At 40.2% G+C, this 22,799-nt stretch overlaps 1 protein-coding gene and 1 long non-coding RNA gene across 4 annotated transcripts in view; one reads left to right on the top strand and one right to left on the bottom strand.

The window, feature by feature from the left end:
• NOL4 (nucleolar protein 4) overlaps positions 1-19,896 on the bottom strand; it is a 273,762-nt gene extending 253,866 nt beyond the window's left edge. For 2 of the 3 annotated variants that reach the window (XM_030553010.1, XM_030553009.1), the window contains exon 1: positions 17,940-19,896. In XM_030553010.1, the coding sequence (XP_030408870.1) occupies positions 17,940-18,206 (267 nt within the window). In that variant the 5' untranslated portion in view covers positions 18,207-19,896. Of the gene's footprint in view, positions 1-17,142; positions 17,313-17,939 lie in introns of those variants that run through there. The other variant, XM_030553011.1, reaches the window with a different exon arrangement.
• Positions 551-17,958, top strand: LOC115646763. Its single transcript, XR_003999117.1, has 3 exons — positions 551-617; positions 5,840-5,926; positions 17,895-17,958. It is a non-coding gene; the product is annotated as an uncharacterized LOC115646763 (long non-coding RNA).
• Positions 19,897-22,799: the final 2,903 nt, after the last annotated feature.

A 22,799-nucleotide genomic window follows, 5' to 3' on the forward strand; every position in this document is an offset into this window, starting at 1 on the left:
TAGCAGTATGTGTTGGGGAGTCAGTGTCACTGGGTAGCAGTATGTGTTGGGGTGTCAGTGTGTCAGGGGTGGGATGTCAGTGTCACTGGGTAGCAGCATGTGTTGGGCTGTCAGTGCGTCAGGGTTGGTGTGTCAGTGTCACTGGGTAGCAGTATGTGTTGGGGTATCAGGGTTGGGGTGTCAGTGTCACTGGGTAGCAGTATGTGTTGGGCTGTCAGGGTTGGGGTGTCAGTGTTATTGGGTAGCAGTATGTGTTGGGGAGTCAGTGTCACTGGGTAGCAGTATGTGTTGGGGTGTCAGTGTGTCAGGGGTGGGATGTCAGTGTCACTCGGCAGCAGCACGTGTTGGGGTGTCAGCGTGGGTGGTGCCTTTCTATGGCCCTGCATCTCTCCAGGCTGCCGCCCATCCAGGTGCTGCTGCTGCTGCTGCACACACAGTCTCCATGGGAACTCGAGTGGCCACGGCTCGGTGGGGGGCGGGGAGGAGGAGGATGCGCTCAGCTTGCTGCTCCTGCTGCCAGGCCTGCCCCAGCTCCGCTCCCTGCGCTGCCCCCTCTCTCCCCTCCCCGAGACTCCACCAATCCGGTGAGGCGCCTCCGAGCCCTGGCGGCGCTGGAGGTATTTCAGTGTTACTATAGGAACAGGAGGGGTGGGAGGCAGGGAGAGCCTCCCCCCACCAGCCCCATAGGGCCTTGAGTGCGAGTCTGAGCCCTGAATCAACTAACCCAGCAGCCGCCGGGACGCAGCCAGAGCAGCGAGGCCCCCGGCCCATTCTGTGTCTCGCTGCAGCCTGCGCAGCGGGGCCCCTGCTGGCCCTGCCCCAGCGGCGCGGCGAGGAGAGCGGGGCAGCGCCTGTCCTCCCCCGGGGGAGCGGGGCCCGGGGCACAGATGCTGGGACGCGAGACTCTCGTGCCGCACGGAGCCCCTTGGGGTGGACTTTCCTGCCCTCCTTGTGCCAGGGCCTCGGCTTCTCCCGCAGTGTCAGCCCGGGGGAGAAGCCCCGTTCCCCTCCCTAGTGGAGCCTTGGTCAGCCCACACAAAGGCCGGGGGCGTTACGCTGCTGCTTCCCCTGATGTTACAGGGAGGGTCCCACTCCCCCTCCTTTGTTTTAATGAGCGGCGCCCCCTGAGTGGGTCAAACCAACGTAGAGAAAACCACTAGACCAGCCAGGCAGGGCATATGGCCCCTTTTTACGCTGCCAGCACTAAGCTCTTTGATTCACCCGGTCGTCTCTCTCTCCCAAGGTGTATGCTAAACACGGTGTGTGAGCTCAGTTTCTAGGTTATTATCCGGCTGTTGAACGCATAGGCAGGGAGAGGTGCTTGTAGGGGACAAACGTGGCGTACTATGCAAGAGCTATCCTACAGGAACTATATTTTCAACAAGAAAGCTAGACAGTACCTAGCTTAGGAAACCCTATAGCACTTATTTACCGTGCCATATGGCTATAGGGGGAGGGGCGGAAGAAATGTCTGCCAACTGCTAAACCAGTGGCAGATATATGTATTTCTCAGTTCATTCATTATATCCACAAGTCATAGTCACACATAACGAATGTTTCACAGGTAAGAAAAAAAATATTCCCATTAATTTCAATTGATAATTTAGGCATCATAGATATTTGTCTATGGGAATTTCAAGGTTTTTTCACCAATTAGGATTGAGATGTTTTCCTCTTACTGCATGATCCAAACAAAGTTTAAATGGCTCCAGAAAACACATCAATATAACAAGGTTTGTTGTTAATACCATGCTCAAAAGACAATAATTATAACACTCCTGTTTTTATTTTATACACAAAAAATTAACCAGACTGAAATTTGGTAATTGTTCCTGAATCATGTTGCAACTTCTGTTAATATCTACGCCGATCTTATAGTCATTTAAAGAATTATATAGGATTTAGCTTTATTTTAAATGATAAAATGTTTATGCTTGTAAAGAAAAAACATGCAGCATATGACCTTAGAGCATAGTACTAAAAATAAATTCAAAGGGGTATGTTAATACAAAATCGAACATGCAAAAAGTTAGAACATTCAGTTATGGTTCCCACAGCAACTATAGCTTGGCCAAGGCACACACATGACAGATGCAATATTTTGGGGGCTGTGCTGTTAAATATATGTTTTAATATGACTAAATTAATGTTGCAGTAGTAATCTTAATCTTTGAATTTCCTGCAGAACTTCTCTCTTATTGCCAGTACTTCTTTAGTCTTATCTGGGTTCAGCATTAGCCATCCAGGTGTAAATTTTGTGTAAATTATTGGGAATGCTGGGAGACGGTGCTGTTTACCTTTGACATAAAGAGATGGTGTTGCCTATATACTACTTCAGCCCATGTTGTTTCACCAGCTCTTCCAGTGGTTAAAAAATAGATGTTGAAGAACAGGAAGAGATAACTGATCCTTGCTGAATAATATGAGGGAGAGGAATAGTTGCCCATAATGATCTTCTGGTTCCGTTTGAGAGAAAGAACCTGAGCCATTTAAAGGCATTCACTTTTGAGGTTTCTTTTCGGGATGGGCATATTTGATATCCAGTGTCATAGGTACATCATGAGAGTACAGATGTATTTTCTTTGTCTCTTGGTAGCAAGAGATCTTCTCCCTACTTTATAGAAGCCCTTAGTACGTGGCCAGGGAAGGGAGCCACGACTGACTCAGCTGCATGCAGCAGAATCCTAATCTGCTTCCAAAGAGTTCCAGGTGTGAATAGAATCACTGTAAAATGGCTCAAGCCCTCTGTGGTGTGGAAGCTGGGTGCTCCTGAAAATCTGACCCTGTATATTCTTTAAAAAGTAATGAAAGTGCTGACAGTCAAATATTATTGTGGTAAAGTGTAGTATGAGCAAGTTACTGCCATGTGTATTACCACCTAGAATTTTTAGAAGTATTAGTGCCCAGTTCTGCTTCTATTGAAATCAGTGGGATTTTGATATTGACTTCAGTAGGAACAGGATTGGGTCCTAAAACAGTAAATTTCAGATTACAATGGTATTGTTATTCAGTAATGCCTAAATTCAGTCATTCTGGCCTTGGAAATTTTATAAAATTAACATGCAAATGATTTCAACCAAAATCAGCATATTTACCATATTTCCACTCTGATCATTTACAAAATTTTGTTTAGATAAATAAGACAGATAAGTTATTGCTCCAGATGGTGGTGGGTGGATTAGACCTAATAGATTCTCCAGTTGATTGATTTTTTTAAATTTTATTTTACGGTAGCCTAGATTTAGAAGCCCGCTTGTAGATCTCCTCTCATATGCAGCTTAGGCTGCATCTGGTTACTCACCAAAATAATATGCTTTCCAATCAAAGATCAAAAAATTAAAATGCAGGCAATTTAGTGGTTCAACTAACTAATGTTACACAAGTGTACTGATCCTACTCCCCATAAATGATACATATATTTGACTCTCAGCTCCTGCAGTTGGGCTGGAATGCAAAATTAGAAGCAGCAGGCCTCAAGGTCTGGAAGTACAAACAGTGTAAAGAAACAAAAATCTATGGCTATTAGTAAATGACAGTCGGCAATTGCAAAGGCAGAAATGACCAGAAATGAAGAAGAAAATGGGTAACACAACACATATCAAATGGATATTAATGCTATTATCTAACTGTATGTGAACATATTCCTAAACTACAAAATGGTACGTAACCCTGTGTAACCTATCACTTAAATCACCTTCTGTATCAAGTCACTACAGGACAAGTAGTGTGACACCAATTTTTAAAAAGGCTCCAGAGATGATCCTGGCAATTACAGGCCCACAAGCCTAAGTTCTGTACCAAGCAAATTGGTTGAAACTACAGTAAAGAATAGAATTATTAGACATGTAGATGAACATGGTTGTTGGAGGAAGAGTCAACATGGCTTTTGTAAAGGGAAATCATGCCTCATCATCCTATTAAAATTCTTTGATGTCAACAAACATATGGACAAGGATGATCCAGTGTTCTTGGACTTTCAGAAAGCCTTTGACAAGGTCCCTCACCAAAGGCTCTTAAGGCAAGTAAGCAGTCATAAGAGGGAATGTCCTCTCTTGGATCAGTAACTGGTTAAAAGGCAGGAAACAAAGGGAAGGAATAAAATGGTCAGTTTTCAGAATGGAGAGAGGTAAATAGTGGCATCCCCTAGGTGTCCCCCAGGACTGGGACCAGGGCTGTTCAACATGTTCATAAATGATCCTGAAAAAGAGTTAAACGGTGAAGTGGCAAAATTTTCAGATGATACAAAATTACTCAAGATAGTGAAGTCCAAAACAGACTGCAAAGAGTTACAAAGGGATCTCACAAACCTGGGTGACTGGGCAACAAAATAGCAGATGAAATTCAATGTTGATAAAGGCAAAATAATTGGAAATAGGTTGGAAAACATAATTCCAATTATAGATGCAACATGATGAGGTCAAAAGTAGCTGTTACCACTCAAGAAAGAGATCTTGGAGTCATTGTGAATAATTTTCTAAAAATATCTGCTCACTGTGCAATGGCAGTCAAAAAAGCGAAGAGGATGTTAGGAACCATTAGGAAAGCGATAGGTAATAAGACAGAAAATATAATGCCACCATATAAACCCTTGGTACACCCACACCAGGAATACTGTTTGTATTTCTGGTCGTCCCATCTCAAAAAAGATATATTGGAAATGGAAACGGGCAACAAAAATGAATGAAGGTACAGACTGGCTTCCATGTGAGGAGAGATTTAAAAGACTGGGACTCTTCAACTTGAAAAAGACAAGAGCAGATATGATTGAGGACCATAAAATCATGAATGGTATGGAGAAAGTGCATAAGGAAGTGTTATTTACCCCTTCACATAACACAAGAACCAGGGGTTACTCAATGAAATTAATAACCAGCAGGTTTAAAACAAACAGAAGGAAGTACTTCTCTACAGAATGCATAGTCAATCTGTGGAACTCATTGCTTGGGGATGTTGCGAAGGCCAAAACTATAACTGGGTTCAAAAAATAATTAGGTAAGTTCATGGAGGATAGGTCCATCAATGACTATTGGCCAAGACGATCGGGAGTGCAACCAAATGCTCTGAGTGTCCCTAGGCCTCAGACTGCCAGATGCTTGGACTGGACAACAGTTAGTTAATTGCCCTGTTCTGTTCATTCTCTTGAAGAATCTGGCATTGACCACTGTCAGAGAATAGGATACTGGACTAGATGGATCATTGCTCTGACACAGTGTGGTCATTCTTATGGTCTTAAAGTATACCTCATGTTTATATTCAGGTTTGCAATTCTGTGTAAAAAAAAAACAAAAACATTTTGAGTATTACCAGCAAACACATTCTAGTTAGCTACGAATTTGCTGTGATGAGGAGTGCTATGCTAATATATAAAATCAACAATACTGCATTGTTGAGTAATAAACTGTACTTAGAAATAAGATGTGGCAGCATTCATTGTTAGAAGGGCAAATTTCTGCAGAAACAAAACTTTAGTGAAAAATAGAAAACATAATTTCCCCCTCATTTTCCAAATATTTCCAGTGGTTAGGTAGTTGATAGTTTGTGATTGCTCCATTTGCAGGTAGCATTGTATGCTGGGCTTCATAAACTCTGAGGCTAAAGACCAATAGCCCAAAATATGGAAAACTTCCTTACTTTTTACCTCATTTACTTTATAACTCATTATATTTATTAATATTATTCTGAATTTGGTACTGTTTGCCACTGGAGCTGCTGTTGCAAAAGCTGTGGAAAAGGGAGACTAGAAAACTTTTAAAATAAACAGAAAAAATGTGTGTGAAGAGAATGTTTAGTTGGAAAGGCAAGAAGGGGAAGTAACTATGTTTCATGTGCTTCAATGCAGGTAAAGTTCAAAAGTCTAAAGCCAATGAACAATTCTTCAACCCAGACCCTCTCGAATAATCAATGTGAGGATTTTCATAAATGAGAAGTAAGTATACACTTCATTGTGATTGGCTGAGACAATTACGGTCGAATATGTTATAAGCCAAGAATAAAGGCCATATTCAGGAGTGCTGTGAGCTACTGCAATTCAGTGAGGTCACTCTGAAGATTACATCAAAGCTAAATTGGCCTGTAAGTGTGCACTGAAATGAATGACATAAAATCAAACCCCTTTAACCATGTCGTACATACATTTATTAGACAATAGCCCCTCACATTGGAATATTTTATGGCAAGGTAAGTAGGGTAATTATAGTTAAATTAATCTTAAAAATCTAAAATAAGGAATTTTATTTTAATAGATCATGTTGACACCTTCCTTCACTATCCAATCTGCCACCAGCACTCATTGATATCAATGGACTTATGCATGGAGTAAGCACGGTATACTAAGTAGGTGAACTTCACCCCCAGGCATAGGATCAGTACTAGACCTATTCATCACTAAAGACCTACAAAAGACCTCAAAGTAGGGTGCATAATCCTTGTGCTATGAAGTTATTTATATGCTTGTGATGGCCCTCTCCCAGTGGTGAATTTCACCCCATGCAAATAAGGGTGACAGAACTGGGCCCTTAGTAACAGTTTATCAAAATTATCTTCTTCCCCAACTTCTTACAGTTACAGTTCCTTAATTATTCCATATGTCCTCCTCTGGCTTGCTCACTGCTCCTAGTAAGTGAGTTTCATTACAAGATTAATGAGTTATTATAACCTAAACAAATACATTCCACTTTGTTTATTGCCTACTTTCAAACTGCAATGGATGGTGTTAGTTGTTAATTTGTTAAATCCTTATATAAAAAAGCACAGATGTCACTAATATCACATCTCAATATTTATGAAAAAACAGTTTTCTATAAATATAAAAAATCAGTAATTACCAATAGAATTATTTGATAAAATTCCCGGATAGATAAATAATTATCAGAAAATCTAACTTAATCTATTACAATGCTAGAAATAAAAAAAAAACCCTTCCTAATATTCATAAACATGAAGCTATCTCACTATCTCCTGTTTAAGAACACAGCTTCCCACTCTTTTTTGAAAATAGTCTCCATGATTAAAGTAGACAGGGATGCAGCTAAAGTGGTATTTACAGTTGCATTACTTCATTATCACACTCCTGACCCTAAATCCAGGTGTATTCTTTGCAAAATTAGGATGTTCTGGAGAGAACAACATTGGTATTTGCTACATAGAACAGCAGCTAGGGAGGAAAAATGTATACTTTATTTAGAGGTGGAAAACTCTGGTTTATATTTTTAAATGCACATTTAACTCCTTCAGTGCCCATCATGAGCCAAAGTTATCTCTCAGTTACCCCAATCCAAACTGTCTGTAGCCAGTAAAAGCAACAGAAGAATTTGTCCCCATATATTTATTGCAAGGACAAAAGGGCAGATTTATAGTCCCCAAATGAATTTGCATTATACATCTTGTTGAAACTCTGATGATTTTGGAAATGAGCATAGCCTCTTGGTGTTGTGTGCCCCTACAGACTTATTTTGTGTTAGAACCTTGTTGGAAAATCCTAAATCCAGGCGAAAGGGGGTAAAAATACTTCTGGGAGTTCTGTCTGCCTTTCTCAGGGTTTTGCACTGGCACCTGCCACCATAGTATGTGAGTGTAGGATCTGTTGATAGAAAGTGTGACAACTGAAAAGTTTGAATGTTTGTTCTGATTAGAATTCTTTTATACATATGGGAACAATGGCTATAGAATTTGTTGATCTACTTTTATAAAATGATAGAAAGCTACTAGAAGAGGATATGAAAAACTATCAGTTTCTCCAGTGAAGAGAGAATAGCATGAGGTTTGTACTTACTTTTCCCCCATTGTATATATGCAATGGACATGTCATATAAACATACACCTACATCCCATATTTCCTTCAGAGACCTGGGTTATCTACCACCGTGGAAAAGACCCCACACTGCCTTCTAGAAATCATCTTTCATTTGAATGAGGTAATTGTGTCTAGTGTTTGCAATTCTTTTCACAAACAATCCTGGTGTGATTCCTGTCCTTTTCCTGTCATCTTAGTAATAATTAAATAGTATTTCAGCACCAACCAAATATGCTTGCAAGGCAGCTCTGCAAAAAAAGTTTAGGTGGAAATAACATATATTACCATTAATCAGAGTTGGAGGAACATTGCTTTGAAGGGGTGGTTGATCATAAACTTTTTTCCCGAGTCACTATCAATGTCACTGTGAATTGACCCATATAGGATATTGCCAGAACATTACAGGTAACACTTCTTTTCCTCCTCTAGACTAGTATCACTTCAGAAACAAATACATAGGAACTGCCATACTGGAACTAACCAGTGATCCATCTAGTCCTTGTTGCCATGGCAGCCTATACAACATGTTTCCATGGAAAATAGTAACATAAATCCCCAAACAAAACATAATATACCCGGGCAAAATTACACAGTACTATGCCATGGAATGATTTTATTCTCTAACCTCAGCCAATATCAGCATATGTACATGAAACCTACTAGCTGACGATTAAACGTACTAGTAGAGATAGATCTGAAATGAAAGAATGAAGGAGGAGGCCACCAGCATTCTGCAATGGGAAACCCAGACCATAAGAGAGGCAAATGGAAGGGTGCTGGGAGTTTACAAGGAACTACAGGTTAATTACAGATTTGTCTAATAGTCCTTTTACTGATTCTACGGGTCAGAGTGTGGCTGACCCTGGTGGAGCTCATTGGGAGAGGACAGAAAAAGACACCTCCCTCTCTGCAATGTCAAGGACTGCTTCAGGTTAATGTTATCACTGAAACTAGCATCCCAAAAGGAGGATGGGAGAAACAGGATGAAGGTGGGACTGTGACCTTGTCCTTTGCTCTGCCCCAATCAGCAGAGCAGAACTGGCACAAAGGGAGTGCAGGTTGCACCTCTCCAAAGAGTACTGGGAGCTGCCACTCCACTGTATTATCCGCAGTAGAAATTTTGATTGAGTCAGTCAGAATTCCTGCAGGACCTGCAGTGCAGACTTTCGACCTAACTTCCAGAAATTTAAAGCTACAGTCTAGGCCTGTATTTGCTACTTTTTAATGTCAGTTGTCACATATTCCTGTCTGATGGAATAGCATCTGACTGGCCATCTCTACATTATTCACTACTTAATGTACTCTCATCATACTTTCTTTTAACCTTTTCCTTTCAAAATGATATAATTCTAGTCATTTGAATTTTTCCTCTTCCATGTCTTTAATTAGTTTTGTTGACTTCTCTTTTAATCTCTTCTATATCCCTTTAGAGAAGAGGTAACCAAATTGAACACATTATTAAAAGCAAGAGTATACCACTGAATTAATAAGCAGAATATGATTTTCATATTAGTCTCTATCCCCTTCTTAACACTGTCTAACAGCTTATTTTTTTACTCCTATTATGCATTAAGAAGATAGTTCCTAGATATTTTCCCTAAGAAGTTACACATAATCTAGCAACCTCAGGTGTGTCCGAATACTTTAAATTGTTTCTTTCAATGACTGAAGGGCAATGACACTCTATGTGAATTACCTTCCATTAGTCTAGAGTGAATTTCATCTGCCATATTTCTTATTTTTCTACTTTTTATGGTACTTCTTTTTTCTCCTTCCAGTGCTTCCTAGCTGACTAACCTAAATAATTTGCATGTCTGTTCCCCACCAAATGTTGCCAGCCTTGCTATTCACCTGTCTTCCAAATCATTATATATATTGAACTCCATTCTGACCATTATTAATCACTTCTCATGCTAAAAATTGCCATTCATTCCAATCCTTTGTTTCCCATATCTTAACCAGCATTTAGTCTTTAACAGGACTTTTTGTCTCTTATGCCATCATTACCAAGGATCCAGTCCTGCTCCCACGAAAGACAATATCAGACTCATTTTGAGTTCAGTGGAAACAGACTCAGGCCCAAGTTTCATCTTCTGAATTATTTTTATAAAAAGACTTGACAGTCTAAAGTTATATACACCAGGTCTGTATTGTGTTAACTCAACGAATTCTAACAGGCTAGAGAAATATAATTAACCCTTGCAGAAGCCTTGCTGGTTTATATCAATCGTGTTATGTTCATCTAAGGACTTAACTCTGTAATGATTTTCTTACTGTTTCTTTTCTGGTATTGAAATACAGCTCACAGGTCTATCATTTCTATGAACATCCTTGCCACTTTTTTATAGATTTTTGGCCACCCCCCAGTATCGTAGCTGTTTTAATGGCAAATGATAAATGTTAATATTTTAATTACTTCATTCTTTAATTCTTCAGAACTCTTGGATTTGTACCAGTCCTGGTGATTTACTGCAATTTATCTTGAGTTGTCCCATCACCTCTTCTAATTATACCTCTGTTTCTATCAGTGCCTCAGTTTCATTACCTATAAAGTGTAATCCGGGGATAGGTACTTCCTCGTCATTTACAGTGGGGAAGCCTTTGAATGAAATAATTTATTTTCAGTGAAACTTCTCATGCTCTTTGATTGCTCTTGCAGTCTGGCAAAACCAGTGGCCCTACCACAGGCATGTTGCTCCTAATGTATTTAAATAACTGTTTGTCAGTTCAGGCCTAGAGAACACAAGTCACTTCTAAAAGTTTGATTTTCCACATACCACTAAAATGGCTGTTTTACCAAAAGAGCAACTTATAATTAAGTATCAGCTATTTGAGTTCTGTATCTATCTTGAGTTTAGACCTTACACGGTTTCATAGGCAATGTTCTGACAAGGTTTTTGGCTAGCAGACATTGAGATTAACCACAATGCATATCTGACCATGTTAGAAATTGTAGTCTGCAGTGAGAGTGATTCAAGTATAAGTGACCATATTCTCTGAATTTATTTATTTATTTTAAAAAAGGAAGCCAAAGTGTGGTAGCATTGGTAGTCTGCTGCTAAATCAAAGAGTTTTGGGGAACAACAAGTTACAAAACTTTCAGACAGTGGATTTATTGATAAAATTCTTGCCTGACATTTCCCAGTGGAGCTCATTTACAACCTCTCAAGTGAAAATAGTTGAATGAATTTCAGCCTAGTTTCAAGTAGGTCATTTAATAAAAATGACCAAAGTTCATATTGTACATTTATGTCTAGAAAAAAGTCTTTGCTTAAGGTGAACTCTGCTATAGATTAGATATATTTACTAAAATGTCCACTACAGATAATCTCTTTAATTAATATATATTCACATGTACAAGTTTGTGGTTCAAATCTTACATTAAATTTAGGGGACTGTCTTTAGTCCTTATACATATATGTCTCCAAATGGCAAGTTACTCAATTTACAAAACTTTGGATTAGATGTTTAGAATCCTGTACTAACAGCCATAAAACTCACACTGAAATGAATGCATAGGAAGTTGCCATTCATCAGACAAAGAAATGGTGACCTTTAACAAGGTCCCTTATATGTACAAGAATGCCCAACATCATTAATTCTGGCAAGTGTTCCTTGCCTATCTGGATATTTTATTTCAGTGTACCTGTTTAAAAGTGGTCTTTTAGAAGTAGTTTCTCATCTACTTAAATAGGGTAAAAAGTATTAGGTGAAAAAGGTGCAAGATCAGGTTCATTATTGCCAGTAGAGAGTAGCACAAACTGCACAGGCCATCTGCCCTCCTTCAGGGACTTCACCAATCAGAGGCAGCTTTATCTTCTTCTGGCAGGTCCCTACGAGATTTGCAGAATCAATACATCCCTCAGCCACACTAGTTGTTCTGTCAATGCTGCTCATTTTGGGAGCTGTGTTGGCCTGCAAGCTACTCAGCAATGAAGTTTCTGTGGTGCCTTGTGCCACTGCATCCAACTTTCTGCTGCCAGGGGCTCTCCACCTATGTAAATCTGAGTTGTAGAATCAGGAATTTCAGTGTTCTCTTGATGTTTCCTTCTTTCCTGTTTCCTAATCTTTCTCCATATCTACCTGCTCAATTTTCTCTTCACCATTTGTTCTGCTTCCTCTGCCAGCCAGCTCTTCTTTTTGCCTTCTGGCTATGCCAACTCTCATCAGCTGCCTCCTGCACTTTGGTCTAGGCTTAGTGCCCAAAGAACAGTGGAGAATCAAGTCCACTTTCTCCAATTTAATATTCCAAACAAAGTTCCAAAATTTTGCATAAATTAAACTTGCAACTTATTTTTGGGACACTGCTTCTACAAGACATTTGCTGGAGAAAAATGGGGACCAAGAACTGTGTTACAGACTTGGACTTTCATGCCAGATGTTGGCTCTTTATTGGGGTGATTAATTTTTTATAAGGTCGGTGGGTGTCTGACTGTGTTGTGTGTATAAATATGTATAAAATGGAGATATCAGTAGTGACTTTTGGTCAGATAAAGTTACACATACAGGAAGACTAAAATTCTTGTTTCATACTGAAGTGATTTAATTTGGTTTCTAAATTTGGCACACTAGGTACAAAATACCATTGTTCTTTGAATAATCTTAAAATAAAATAGTTTCTAATTTTACAGAGGAAACATTTACAGATGCTTTCATTTCAAAAATTTGCTCTGTTTTTCCTCACACTTCTTTGTATAGTTCCAGCTAAACAAACGCAGTTACCACAAACTCCAAAATATCACACACATAAACACACACAGACAACATCTTAAATATATGCCACTTCTGATATTTTAATTTTTATGACATTATCTTTATTCATGAAAACCTAATTGAGCTACATAAAAATAACCATCTGAACTCTTTAGTTCTATCAGCTATGTCCATTTTCTGACACTATCTGTATGCCTTCCTGATTCCTCAGCTCCACTACTCACAGAGGCCGTTAGCAATTAGGAAGCAAGCTGGGCAGCAGAGATATAGGGAGTGGGTAAGAGGAATGGGGAGCTGTGAAGGGCTGAGTAAGGATGTGGTTGTGAGGGGAAGGTGAATGAGCAAGAAATTGTTGGATATGAGGGGTGGAGTGGAGCTTCGAGAAATAGGGAAGCATTTAGGAGGACTATGAACTACTGCACAGGTGTACTCTGGGATAAATTACAGCCAACCTTCAACATCACTCTCTTACTTACATTGTTTCACCTTTATGTTGTACTTACATATGTTATATTTTGGTAGTTCATTAGGATATAGCACTACCAACATATATTTTCCAAACTCTTTTGTTCACCTTTAATACTAACTGCTACAAAAATAAAGAGAAAAGTATTGAAGTGACGCTGCACACTTTTAGATTGCCATAACGTGCCCACAAGATGAAAATAATTGAAAATACTCGGTAACAATGTCACTCTCTCTTTTAACATACAAACTATTTTTTCTTTAATGTATTTCTTGTATATTAGTATTCCTAACTAAAACTGCACCCATCAAATTATAAGATCAGGAAATGACTCCATGAATAGATACATGAGGATAGAGACTGGTCTATTGAACTCAATAAACCTTAATTTTTAAGCCCCCAATCTTGTAATCAGATCCATTAGTGCAGACCCTTACCCTGTTTGGAGCTCCATTATTCCGTTAAGGCATATCTTCCTGGAGGGCCAGGATCTAAGGATCTAACTAAAGCCAACATATTTTCATTTTTGAATGAAGATTGGTTTTATGTTCCCAAGTGGGAAAAGTATAAAAGAAAGTATGGGAAAATGCATACAGAAGGCAAGACTTGATTTCAGTTATTCAATAACTCCATTGCAGTCAGTGGAGTTACTCCAGATTTACACTATCAAAATCTAGCCCTTGAGCTTCTGTCCCTGTAGATTTCTGTACAAAGTATGTTCTGTACATTGGGGCATATCTTACAATCCATTTGTAGGCAGAATTTCTTATTTAAATGCGGAGTTCTGCTTAAAATCTGATGGTATTTATTGGCGCATTATTTGTTAGCTTATTTTTTTATCAGTTTCTAAATCTGGGAAGATTTTAGGAACCATATTTTTGCCCAGGAATAACACAAACCAAGAAAAATAATATTGATAATTAATTAATTATTATTTCGTTCTCCAGTTTTTTAATCAGGCAACAATTTCAGCAAAGTGGATAGACAGAGAACACAAGGAAACCAATCATAACAGTCATTTATGCAGTTTAAAAAGATATTACACTAGTAATATTAGTTCTACACATTCATTAGTGATTATGGGTACCAACCATTAAAAGTTTATATTAATTATTGTCAGCCATTTGGCATATTTCTCAATTTAATATTTTTATGTAATGCCTTTAAATTAGGCAGCAAAGAATCCTGTGGCACCTTGTAAACTAACAGACGTTTTGGAGCATGAGCTTTTGTGGGTGAATACAATGCATCTGACGAAGTGGGTATTCACCCACGAAAGCTCATGCTCCAAAACTTCTGCTAGTCTATAAGGTGCCACAGGATTCTTTGCTGCTTTTACAGATCCAGACTAACACGGCTACCCCTCTGATACTTTAAATTAGGCATCATTTCACTGTTCTCATAAAGTGCAGCTTGGGCTTAATGAAAAAGAATGTATGACAATAAGAGTAACAATGTGAAAAGTAGCAGAAATAAGATGTTCGCTGGACTGTGTATTCAAATACTTCACTGTGTGTTGTCCCACTCTGGACCTAAAATGGCTGTTTTGCAGGATGATGTTGCTTGGTGACCAAAAGTGCATCTCCTAGACCACAGAGGGATGTGAACATTCAGAGACTGATTTGTTCCTCTTGCTCTTGAGGAGACTAGGCCAGTAAAACTGAAAAAGCCTACATGTAACTATCTAAATATCCCGCTTGCTTGCATATTTAAGTTGATATTTAAAACAGGCTTGTGATTTTGCGATGCTCACCAAACAAGCAGTGGGAAAAATGGAACAAAACCTAGCATGTCACTGCCCATGAAATACAAAAAGTAGACCAAGCCTCAGCTGCTCTAAGCCTGCAAGATACCCTTGCTTCAATTAAGTCTGTGTGATATGTCTAGTCTGTTCCGGTGCAACCTCCCAGTTGCTATCAGTCTCTCTTTCTTTCATTAGAATCAAGTAGTTAATTAGCCCCAGTCTGTCCTCTCCCCTTCTCTCTTTCCCTTTAACACAGCAGTAATGATGTCTAATTACCAGCAGCAGTGGATTACAGCAAATCTCTGTAGCTGACAGCAACAAACCTTATAGCTTCAAGGAGAGAATAATTCCTAACAACATTGTTGCATATTATTTGCTTATTTTTGACCAGTTTATGACTCTGAAGTTAAAATTGTAACTACATCTAAAAGAGAGTGCTTGTGCTCGCCAGAATTACCACTGATGATTAATTGTACATTAATTACTTTTACCTACTGAGAGATCAAGTGATGGAGAAAGTTTTTACTCTTTTAGGCTTTGATACAGTTTGTGGCTGTTTCTGTGGGCAGGATGAGCTCAAATTTCTGTGACAACAGCAAGACAAAAATGGCATAAGTAAAAACTAAACAATAGGGCTAGTTCTGAATTATCAGAAATGAATAAACTCTTCAGGAGTTAGTGTGGATTTCACTAAATGAATGAAAGGGTGGGCTTTTGAGAGCTAAACAACAATAACTTGTAAGGGTGCCCCCTGAAAATATCAGCTTACTCCTATATAAAACATAATTTTGAGGTATAGAGTGAAATCCTAGCACCATTTAAGTCAATGGGAGTTTTGTCATTAACTTTAATGGGTCCAGGATTTCACCCATAATATATAAAAGAATTCCTTTTGGAGCATTCAGCATTTGGTACTCTTTGGCATATAGTAACATATCAGACAAAAAGATGCTACTCTACAGATCTGCTTAAACAATGCTACTTCCCCTTGTGAATGGAGTATGAAATTGATTGCATGTGTTTAAATGGGGGATGACATTTTTTTTTAATAACTGATAATTCGTATCTGAATGCTATGCATACTCTTTTCTTGTTTATACTGTGAAACAAAATTTGGAACCAAACACTCAGGCAAATGGAAGTCAGTGGATATTTTACCTGAGCAAAGACTGCAGGATCTGTTACTTAATATTTTATGTTTAATTAATAATTCAATGTAATGTAGAAATACTTCAGATTTGTACGGCTGTATTATGATAGTTCTCTTGTCCTGCTTTTGTTATGGTGCCTGTTGGTTGTTATAATATTTATCTATCTATTGAGAGAGAGATACACAAATATTCATAGGATTCCAAATGCAAGCAGAAGAATTAAGATCAACATTTAAGTAAAATCTCCTAACAGATAAACACATCAAGAAAGGTTCTAGATACAGGGACCAGAAAAAATCAAGAACAACAAAAAGCGGAAGGAAATCCAAACCCTCCTGGCCTAGTAAAGATGCCAGACAATGTACAAGTTGGTAACATAAAGAAGTGTTGTTTTTTGAAAAGCCCAGAATAGCTCTACCTTTTACTAAATCTTGAACAAAATAAAGTTAGCCTTTTTATTCGGACTGTTCATTGATTGAATTTTGACCCAAAATAAGGAATTTGCTTGCAGTTCTGAACTTGTTTTGAAAAGTAAATCCATAAGAAATAAAAGATCTTTCATGCAAGACACTTAAAAAAACACTGCTCCAATTAGTGGAAGAATAAAATAAATCATCCTAGAACTATACTTCTATTTGAGATAATTTTTCCTTTGTTCTATGCTTGATTTTCAATTTCCATCCCAAAATATAGTTGATCTACAGAAAATCTCAGGATCAAATATTAATAATCTGCTGTTTAACTCTAGAAAAGTCACATGCCATTCTCCATGTAAAGCCTGGACCTATAGGCAGACCTAGAACCCTTTGTGAATAGAAGAGGTAAGGAGGGAACATAAACATTGCTCAGAACATTCTCTATTGCTTGCCTTTTAACTCCTTTACAAAATTAATTCCACATCTATACTACCTGTCAACAGTTACTTTGATGATTAGAAAGAGGACAAATATAAACGAGCACCCCAAATGCCTTGATTTATTAACATGTAGAAGATACTTCTACAGAATCTCCAGATTTTCCCCAGCAACACATGTTGTAATTAAACCTAGAATACTTTTTCAAGAATCCTTCTGTATTATGCCACCCAGGAGCATATTCATTAGACCAGGATGAGATTTCAATGCAAAAGAAAATATTGTTTATCAAACCAAAATGCCAAAGCAGAGATAAAAGATTGCCTATTTCCATCTTTAGACCCCCAAATAAGGAATCTAGATTCCCTGAGGTAATTTAGAGGGGGGAATGATATATTAAAGAGTTCAATATGCAAACCTACTTGTAGCCAATAGTTCCCATCTTCTTAAATAGGAAATTCTGTAGCTCTTGCCACCACCAAGCATAATAGCTCCGCCGCTGTTAGAACTGTGTCTAGCTGTTCAGATTCAGATCCTAGGAAGGCTGGTGCTACTACTGGATGGCATCAATTGAGTTTAAGCTTTATAGCTGTGAGACTTGAGCAATCCCAGAAAGAGAAACAAAATCTACCATTTGGTCATGTGGAAACCTCTCTCTCTCTCTCTCTCTCTCTCTCTCTCTCTCTCTCTTTGTTGATCATCCTCTCCTCGCCTCCTTTAAAAAAATAGCAACGCTCCAGAGTCATCAAGGCATATCCCTGCTGCTCTGTGTCTCAGGGGCTGTGGTCTAACAATTAAAAAAATCCGATATCCTGGGGAAGCCCCCAAATAAACGACCGGCTCCACATTTGGCTTTGTGCCAGTAAGGATACACCGTGCTCTATCGATCGCAATAGTATATTATGAAAATCTGCCGCTGTAATCGTAATTGTGTGGCCTTTATACAATGGCAAGACACGCGACAGACACCACACAGCTAAGGGGCCGGGACAATAGCCCACCCCAAAATAACAGCATAGAGGAAGAGGGGGCAGTGGGGTGCATTATTGCTTTAAATACAAGGGACCACAGAGCCCTAACCTGTGTATAATGTGACATGCAAATACAACATAGTGATGACTTAGGGGGAAAGAGAGAAACGGGCTAACTGTGGCTGTCCTCTCTCCCACTCTAGGCTGCATTCGTCGACATATAACAAGGAAGACAATTCTCTACTAACCGTGGTTTTGACTGGCACGTACAGCACTTGCTTCCCTCTTCCACCAGCACCATTGACCTCGTCCGAATTGCCGAGCTGGAAGCCTTTAGATTTGACCCAGAATTTAAATTTGGCATTATCCGTGGAGCTCGATTCGGAGCCATTCAAGAGCTGGACGATCCGGTCGTATTTTTTACGGGTCACCGTCTTGGTTTTCCCCGAGTCCCCGTAAGTCCTGAGACACCAGTCCTGAAACTGGCGGTACATGTCCCGGTCGCTGCTCTCCATAATCTCCTACGAGATACCACACACACTACAAAACGGGCCGTGCCTGGATCTTCCAAACGTACTTTGCACCTGTTCGCCTAGTGCTCATGAAAAATGCATCCACCACCAAGATGGACTGAGAGGAGGTCCCGGTGCGAGCAGATCCCAGCTGATTTTTTTGTTGTTGTTGGGGGCAGGGAGGATGGGTAGGGGGCTAGCGATCAATACAGTAGTATAGCAGTGTTCTTGCTCATTTTTTTAACTGTGCCGGATCACAGAAGGCAAACGGGTCTCGTAGAGGCTTCTCTTATCCTTCTACTGTACGTGATCGCTCTCCAATATTGTGCAAGGCAGGACTATCCCAATGTCTCCAGTAGCGTCTACCCAGAGGGGTTTGATTTATAAATAATTAAAATCCTATCCCTTGGCTTAACAAAAAGAGAAAATAGAATATTGACTCGTATTCTTCTCTCATGCATCAGCTCCACCCGCTGCACCGGGGATGGTGCAGGTGAAAAAACACCCTCCACCCCAGCCAGCCCTCGCTGCTTTTTCAAAGGGTTTTCTGTATCTGTCCTGGAGGACCGTGCCTCTCCTAAAGCAGCCTCTGTGCAGGATGGAGGAAACACTGAAGGGCAAATTGGCCTCTGTTCCCTGGCTGTTTTTGCCTTAGATTTCTCTGCTTTGGGCGTTAAAGTACGGGAAAGAAAGAAAGTTCTTACCTGTTATTTTCCTTCCTAACAAATCCCATCCACATTTTTTATATTTTTATTTTTTAAAACGGTCTGTGAAAATTTCACTTGCTCCTACTCAGTCCCATTGAATTTCAGATGCCCTAATAGAAATTCTGATTTATTTATTTAAAATCCCAGCAGATGGAGGAAAAATATGTACAAGATATTATCAGCTATTAGACCAAAGAAGAGAGATCAGTCCCAGGAGGATGTTGGTAAAGAAAAGAAGACGGCTGTCGGTTGGTCTGCCAGCTTAATAATGGTGCTCACACATGTAGGACTCCTCTGTCTGGGGTTTCCTTGCTAAACTGGCTACAAGGCATTCAAGTAAGTTTGCCTACTGATGCTTAATAGAACCCCTTTATTTTGCTAAGGGATCGATTTTTTTTTCTCCCTTTGGCTTTGCCACAGTTTCAAGTCACCCTTGAGATTTCTGATCTCTCTCTTTTCCCCTATCACGTAATGAAGGACATCCCCTTCTCTGGTGAAAGTAGCCAAATTGTTAGCTCCTCTTGACGATCTTCCAAGGCAAATGCAGACTGCAGCTCCTCCATTCAATACCTATTTCCAGTCATTAAAAGGAACCAAGGGAAGGGGAGTTCCCATCCTCCTCTCCCAGCGCCTGCAAGATCCCGTCTTAGACACACATACACACACACTCCCACTCTCTGTCTCTGTGTGCTTCAACCCGTCCTGCTCCTGTTCACCTCCTCTGCTAAACTGGCTGCCAGACAAGTGCACACACATTCCTGGTCCGTTTCATAGCCAGCATTTCCCCCTTTTATATATATGTATATATTATTTTTCTCCTCTGGTCTCCAGAACGAAAGCAAAGTGAAACGCCTCGGCCCCCTAGCGCACCGTGGAGCAGCCTTGTCCCAGGCAGGCACTTGCAAAATGGTCAGCCCCTCCTCCTCCCAGGCTCGCTCTGTTCAGTGGCTCTACTAGAAGGTCTCGCGGCGGCTGGAGCCGGGACTGACAGCAGCAGCACAGGCTGAGCGAGAGCAAAGATCCACACTAAACCGCTCTCCCCCGCGTCGCCCGCGCGCTGATTGGCCAGCGGGACAAAAGTTTCTGTGGAGACGGCTGAGCAGCTACGTGACGGACAGAATTGTCCCATTTAGGGATCCTGGGCAGTGCGCATGCTGCAAGCGGCAGCAGGTTGCAGAAGGCGGGGCGGGGCGGGCAGGCTGCAAGGTGGCGCAGGGAGCAGAGGCGGCTGCAAACACATCCTCAGCCAGAGCCAGGTGGGGGGATGCAAGGGGAGGGTTTCCATGGAGATTTCACCGAGTCCCCCCTCCCTTCTACACACACAGCAGATCAGCTGACACATCATTAGCTTAGGACCTAATTATTGCTTATTGGAGCAACAAATGAGAGAGAGGGCCAGCTGCAGGAGACAGAGCGATTTTCATTTGCATCCGGTGGACTAAGGCAGCGCTCAGCAGTCCCGGGTGGATCCTCATTAGCTTGCAGGGTTCCCACAGAAGCGGGAGCAGCAGACCTCAGTCTGGCTGCACCTCCATCCACCGACCCACCCACGTCCCTTCCTGCTTCTTAGTTTAAAAAAAAAAATGCAAAAGTGATGAGGGAATATTTTGTCTCCAAAATAAACTGGCCTGTGAACCTGGTGTTAGCCCACAAGCCTGAGTGGCAGCCACATCTGGAGGAGGGCACTATAGCTGACACATCTGCAGGAGAGACAGCAAATCCCAGCAGTTACAATTTAAAAGGGGATGTGGAGGCCTTTAGTGGATCAGTTTATCCATTTTGAAATAAAAGAAAAACACTTCTGGTTTTCTTTTCTTCTGTCTGAGTCTCTAGTTCACCCCCAGGAATCAGAGCAGCAGGATAGCTTCTGCCAGTTTGCTTGTTTCTCTTTGGGCAATGTAAGACCATTACCAAGAAAATCCTAGTTAGTAGGCTTCTCCAGGCATTAGGACATTCTGCACCACTCTCTTCACAGGTGCAAACTCCACAGAGACTCAGGAACACCAACCTCCCCCTCCCCCCCATAGGTTCTGATTCATAGATTCCAAGGCCAGAAGAGGCCATTGTAATCATCTCATCTGGCTTCCTGTATAACAGGCCATAGAACTTCCCCAAAATAATTCTTAGAGCAGATCTTTTAGAAAAAGAGATGCGTCTCACTCTTCTGAGGCCAAGCGTAGTACAGACACCCTAAATGAACACATAGACAAAACAGAAGCCACTACAAAGGAGGTGGGATTAATTATCACAAATAACATTGTCAATAACTTCAGCTTCATGAGTCCACATTTCTGATACTGCTAATTTTCAGAAATGGAAGTAAATTGTTCCACAATTGATAGGGGACTAAGCCCAGGGGCAATGGAGGGTACAACTCCTCTTTCTACATCCAATTGACCCAAAATAAATTTTACATTTTTAATTTCAAATATTTAACTTGTTGTTTATTTCTTAGCAGAAGCAGACACGCGGCCTCGAATAGATTGTATTTGGGTTTCTAGCCACCACAGCCCTGGAAGAAACTAATGTTGAGTCTCCAGAGGTGAGATACTGGCCTTTATTGCTCCTCATCCTTCTTGCTCAATGACTTGTGCAACATGAAGGCAAGGTCCCTTTGAAAAGGGGCAATGATGGAGAGAATTCCCAGTATCCATATGTGTGGTAGAGCACCCCTCTCTGGCCAGCCTATGACGAAACATTTCTAAATTAAAAAACGTTTATATTGGCTCCAAGCACCAACTCTTCCATGTTGGCTAAATCTTGTGACATGCTGAGCACGCTCAGCTCTCAATAAAGTTGTTAGGAGTTGACGGCCCTGCACTCCAGAGGATCAGGCCCAGATCACTTGACGTTTTGGGAGTCCTGTTAATGCTACTCTTGTATACAATGACACTGTGTTTGCTTTGGGCTTTTATGTATAAAGCTACTATAATATATGCCCAGGCAAATCAAGGACAAGACTTTTGTTTAAAGGCAGGACTACTATCTAGCAGCCTTGGAGAGTATTCCCAACACCATGCTTAGCATCAGTAGGATCTGGGAGGGCAGTGAGACATAGGGTGCTACTACATTAAAAACATGCTTGAGATATGGGGAAAGGACCATGAGAAAGTAGACAGCGGAACATAGAGAAGGAGAAAGACAGGCTAGGGGAAGAGACAGAGAAAAGTAGGACATGCACATAGGTCAATGAAGCCCATAATTTTTTATTGGCCACTGGCCCAAAAGTCATCGTGACAGCCCTGTTTAACACAGGTTGAATACAGGACTCGTGACCATCGCAGGAACTGTGGGACAGACCCACAATGGAATTGCTACCAAGAAGTGGAGAGTGGGAAATATAGAGCACTTCATTAGAACTTTGGTCAGCAGATTTTAAGGGAAGTAATATTGTTTTAATTAGGGCTGTCAAGCGAGTAAAAAAAATAATCGCAATTAATGGCATGATTAAAAAAAATTGAGTGATTAAACAATAATAGAATACCATTTATTTAAATATTTTTGGATGTTTTCTACATTTTCAAATTTATTGATTTCAATTACAACACAATGCAAAGTGTACAGCGCTCACTTTATTTTTGATTACAAATATTTGCACTTTGTAAAAAACAAAAGAAATAGTATTTTTCAATTCACCTAATACAAGTACTATAGAGCAATCTCTTTATCATGAAAGTTGAACTTACAAATGTAGAATTACGTACAAAAAAACCCTGCATTCAAAAATAAATCAATGTAAAACTTTAGAGCCTACAAATCCAATCAGTCCTACTTCTTGTTCAGCCAATCGCTCATAAAAACAAGTTTGTTTATATTTGCAGAAGATAATGCTGCCTGCTTCTTGTTTACAATGTAACCTGAAAGTGAGGACAGGCGTTTGCATGGCACT

The sequence above is a fragment of the Gopherus evgoodei genome, chromosome 2 (genome assembly GCF_007399415.2).
Source record: "Gopherus evgoodei ecotype Sinaloan lineage chromosome 2, rGopEvg1_v1.p, whole genome shotgun sequence".
Lineage (NCBI taxonomy): Eukaryota > Metazoa > Chordata > Testudines > Testudinidae > Gopherus > Gopherus evgoodei.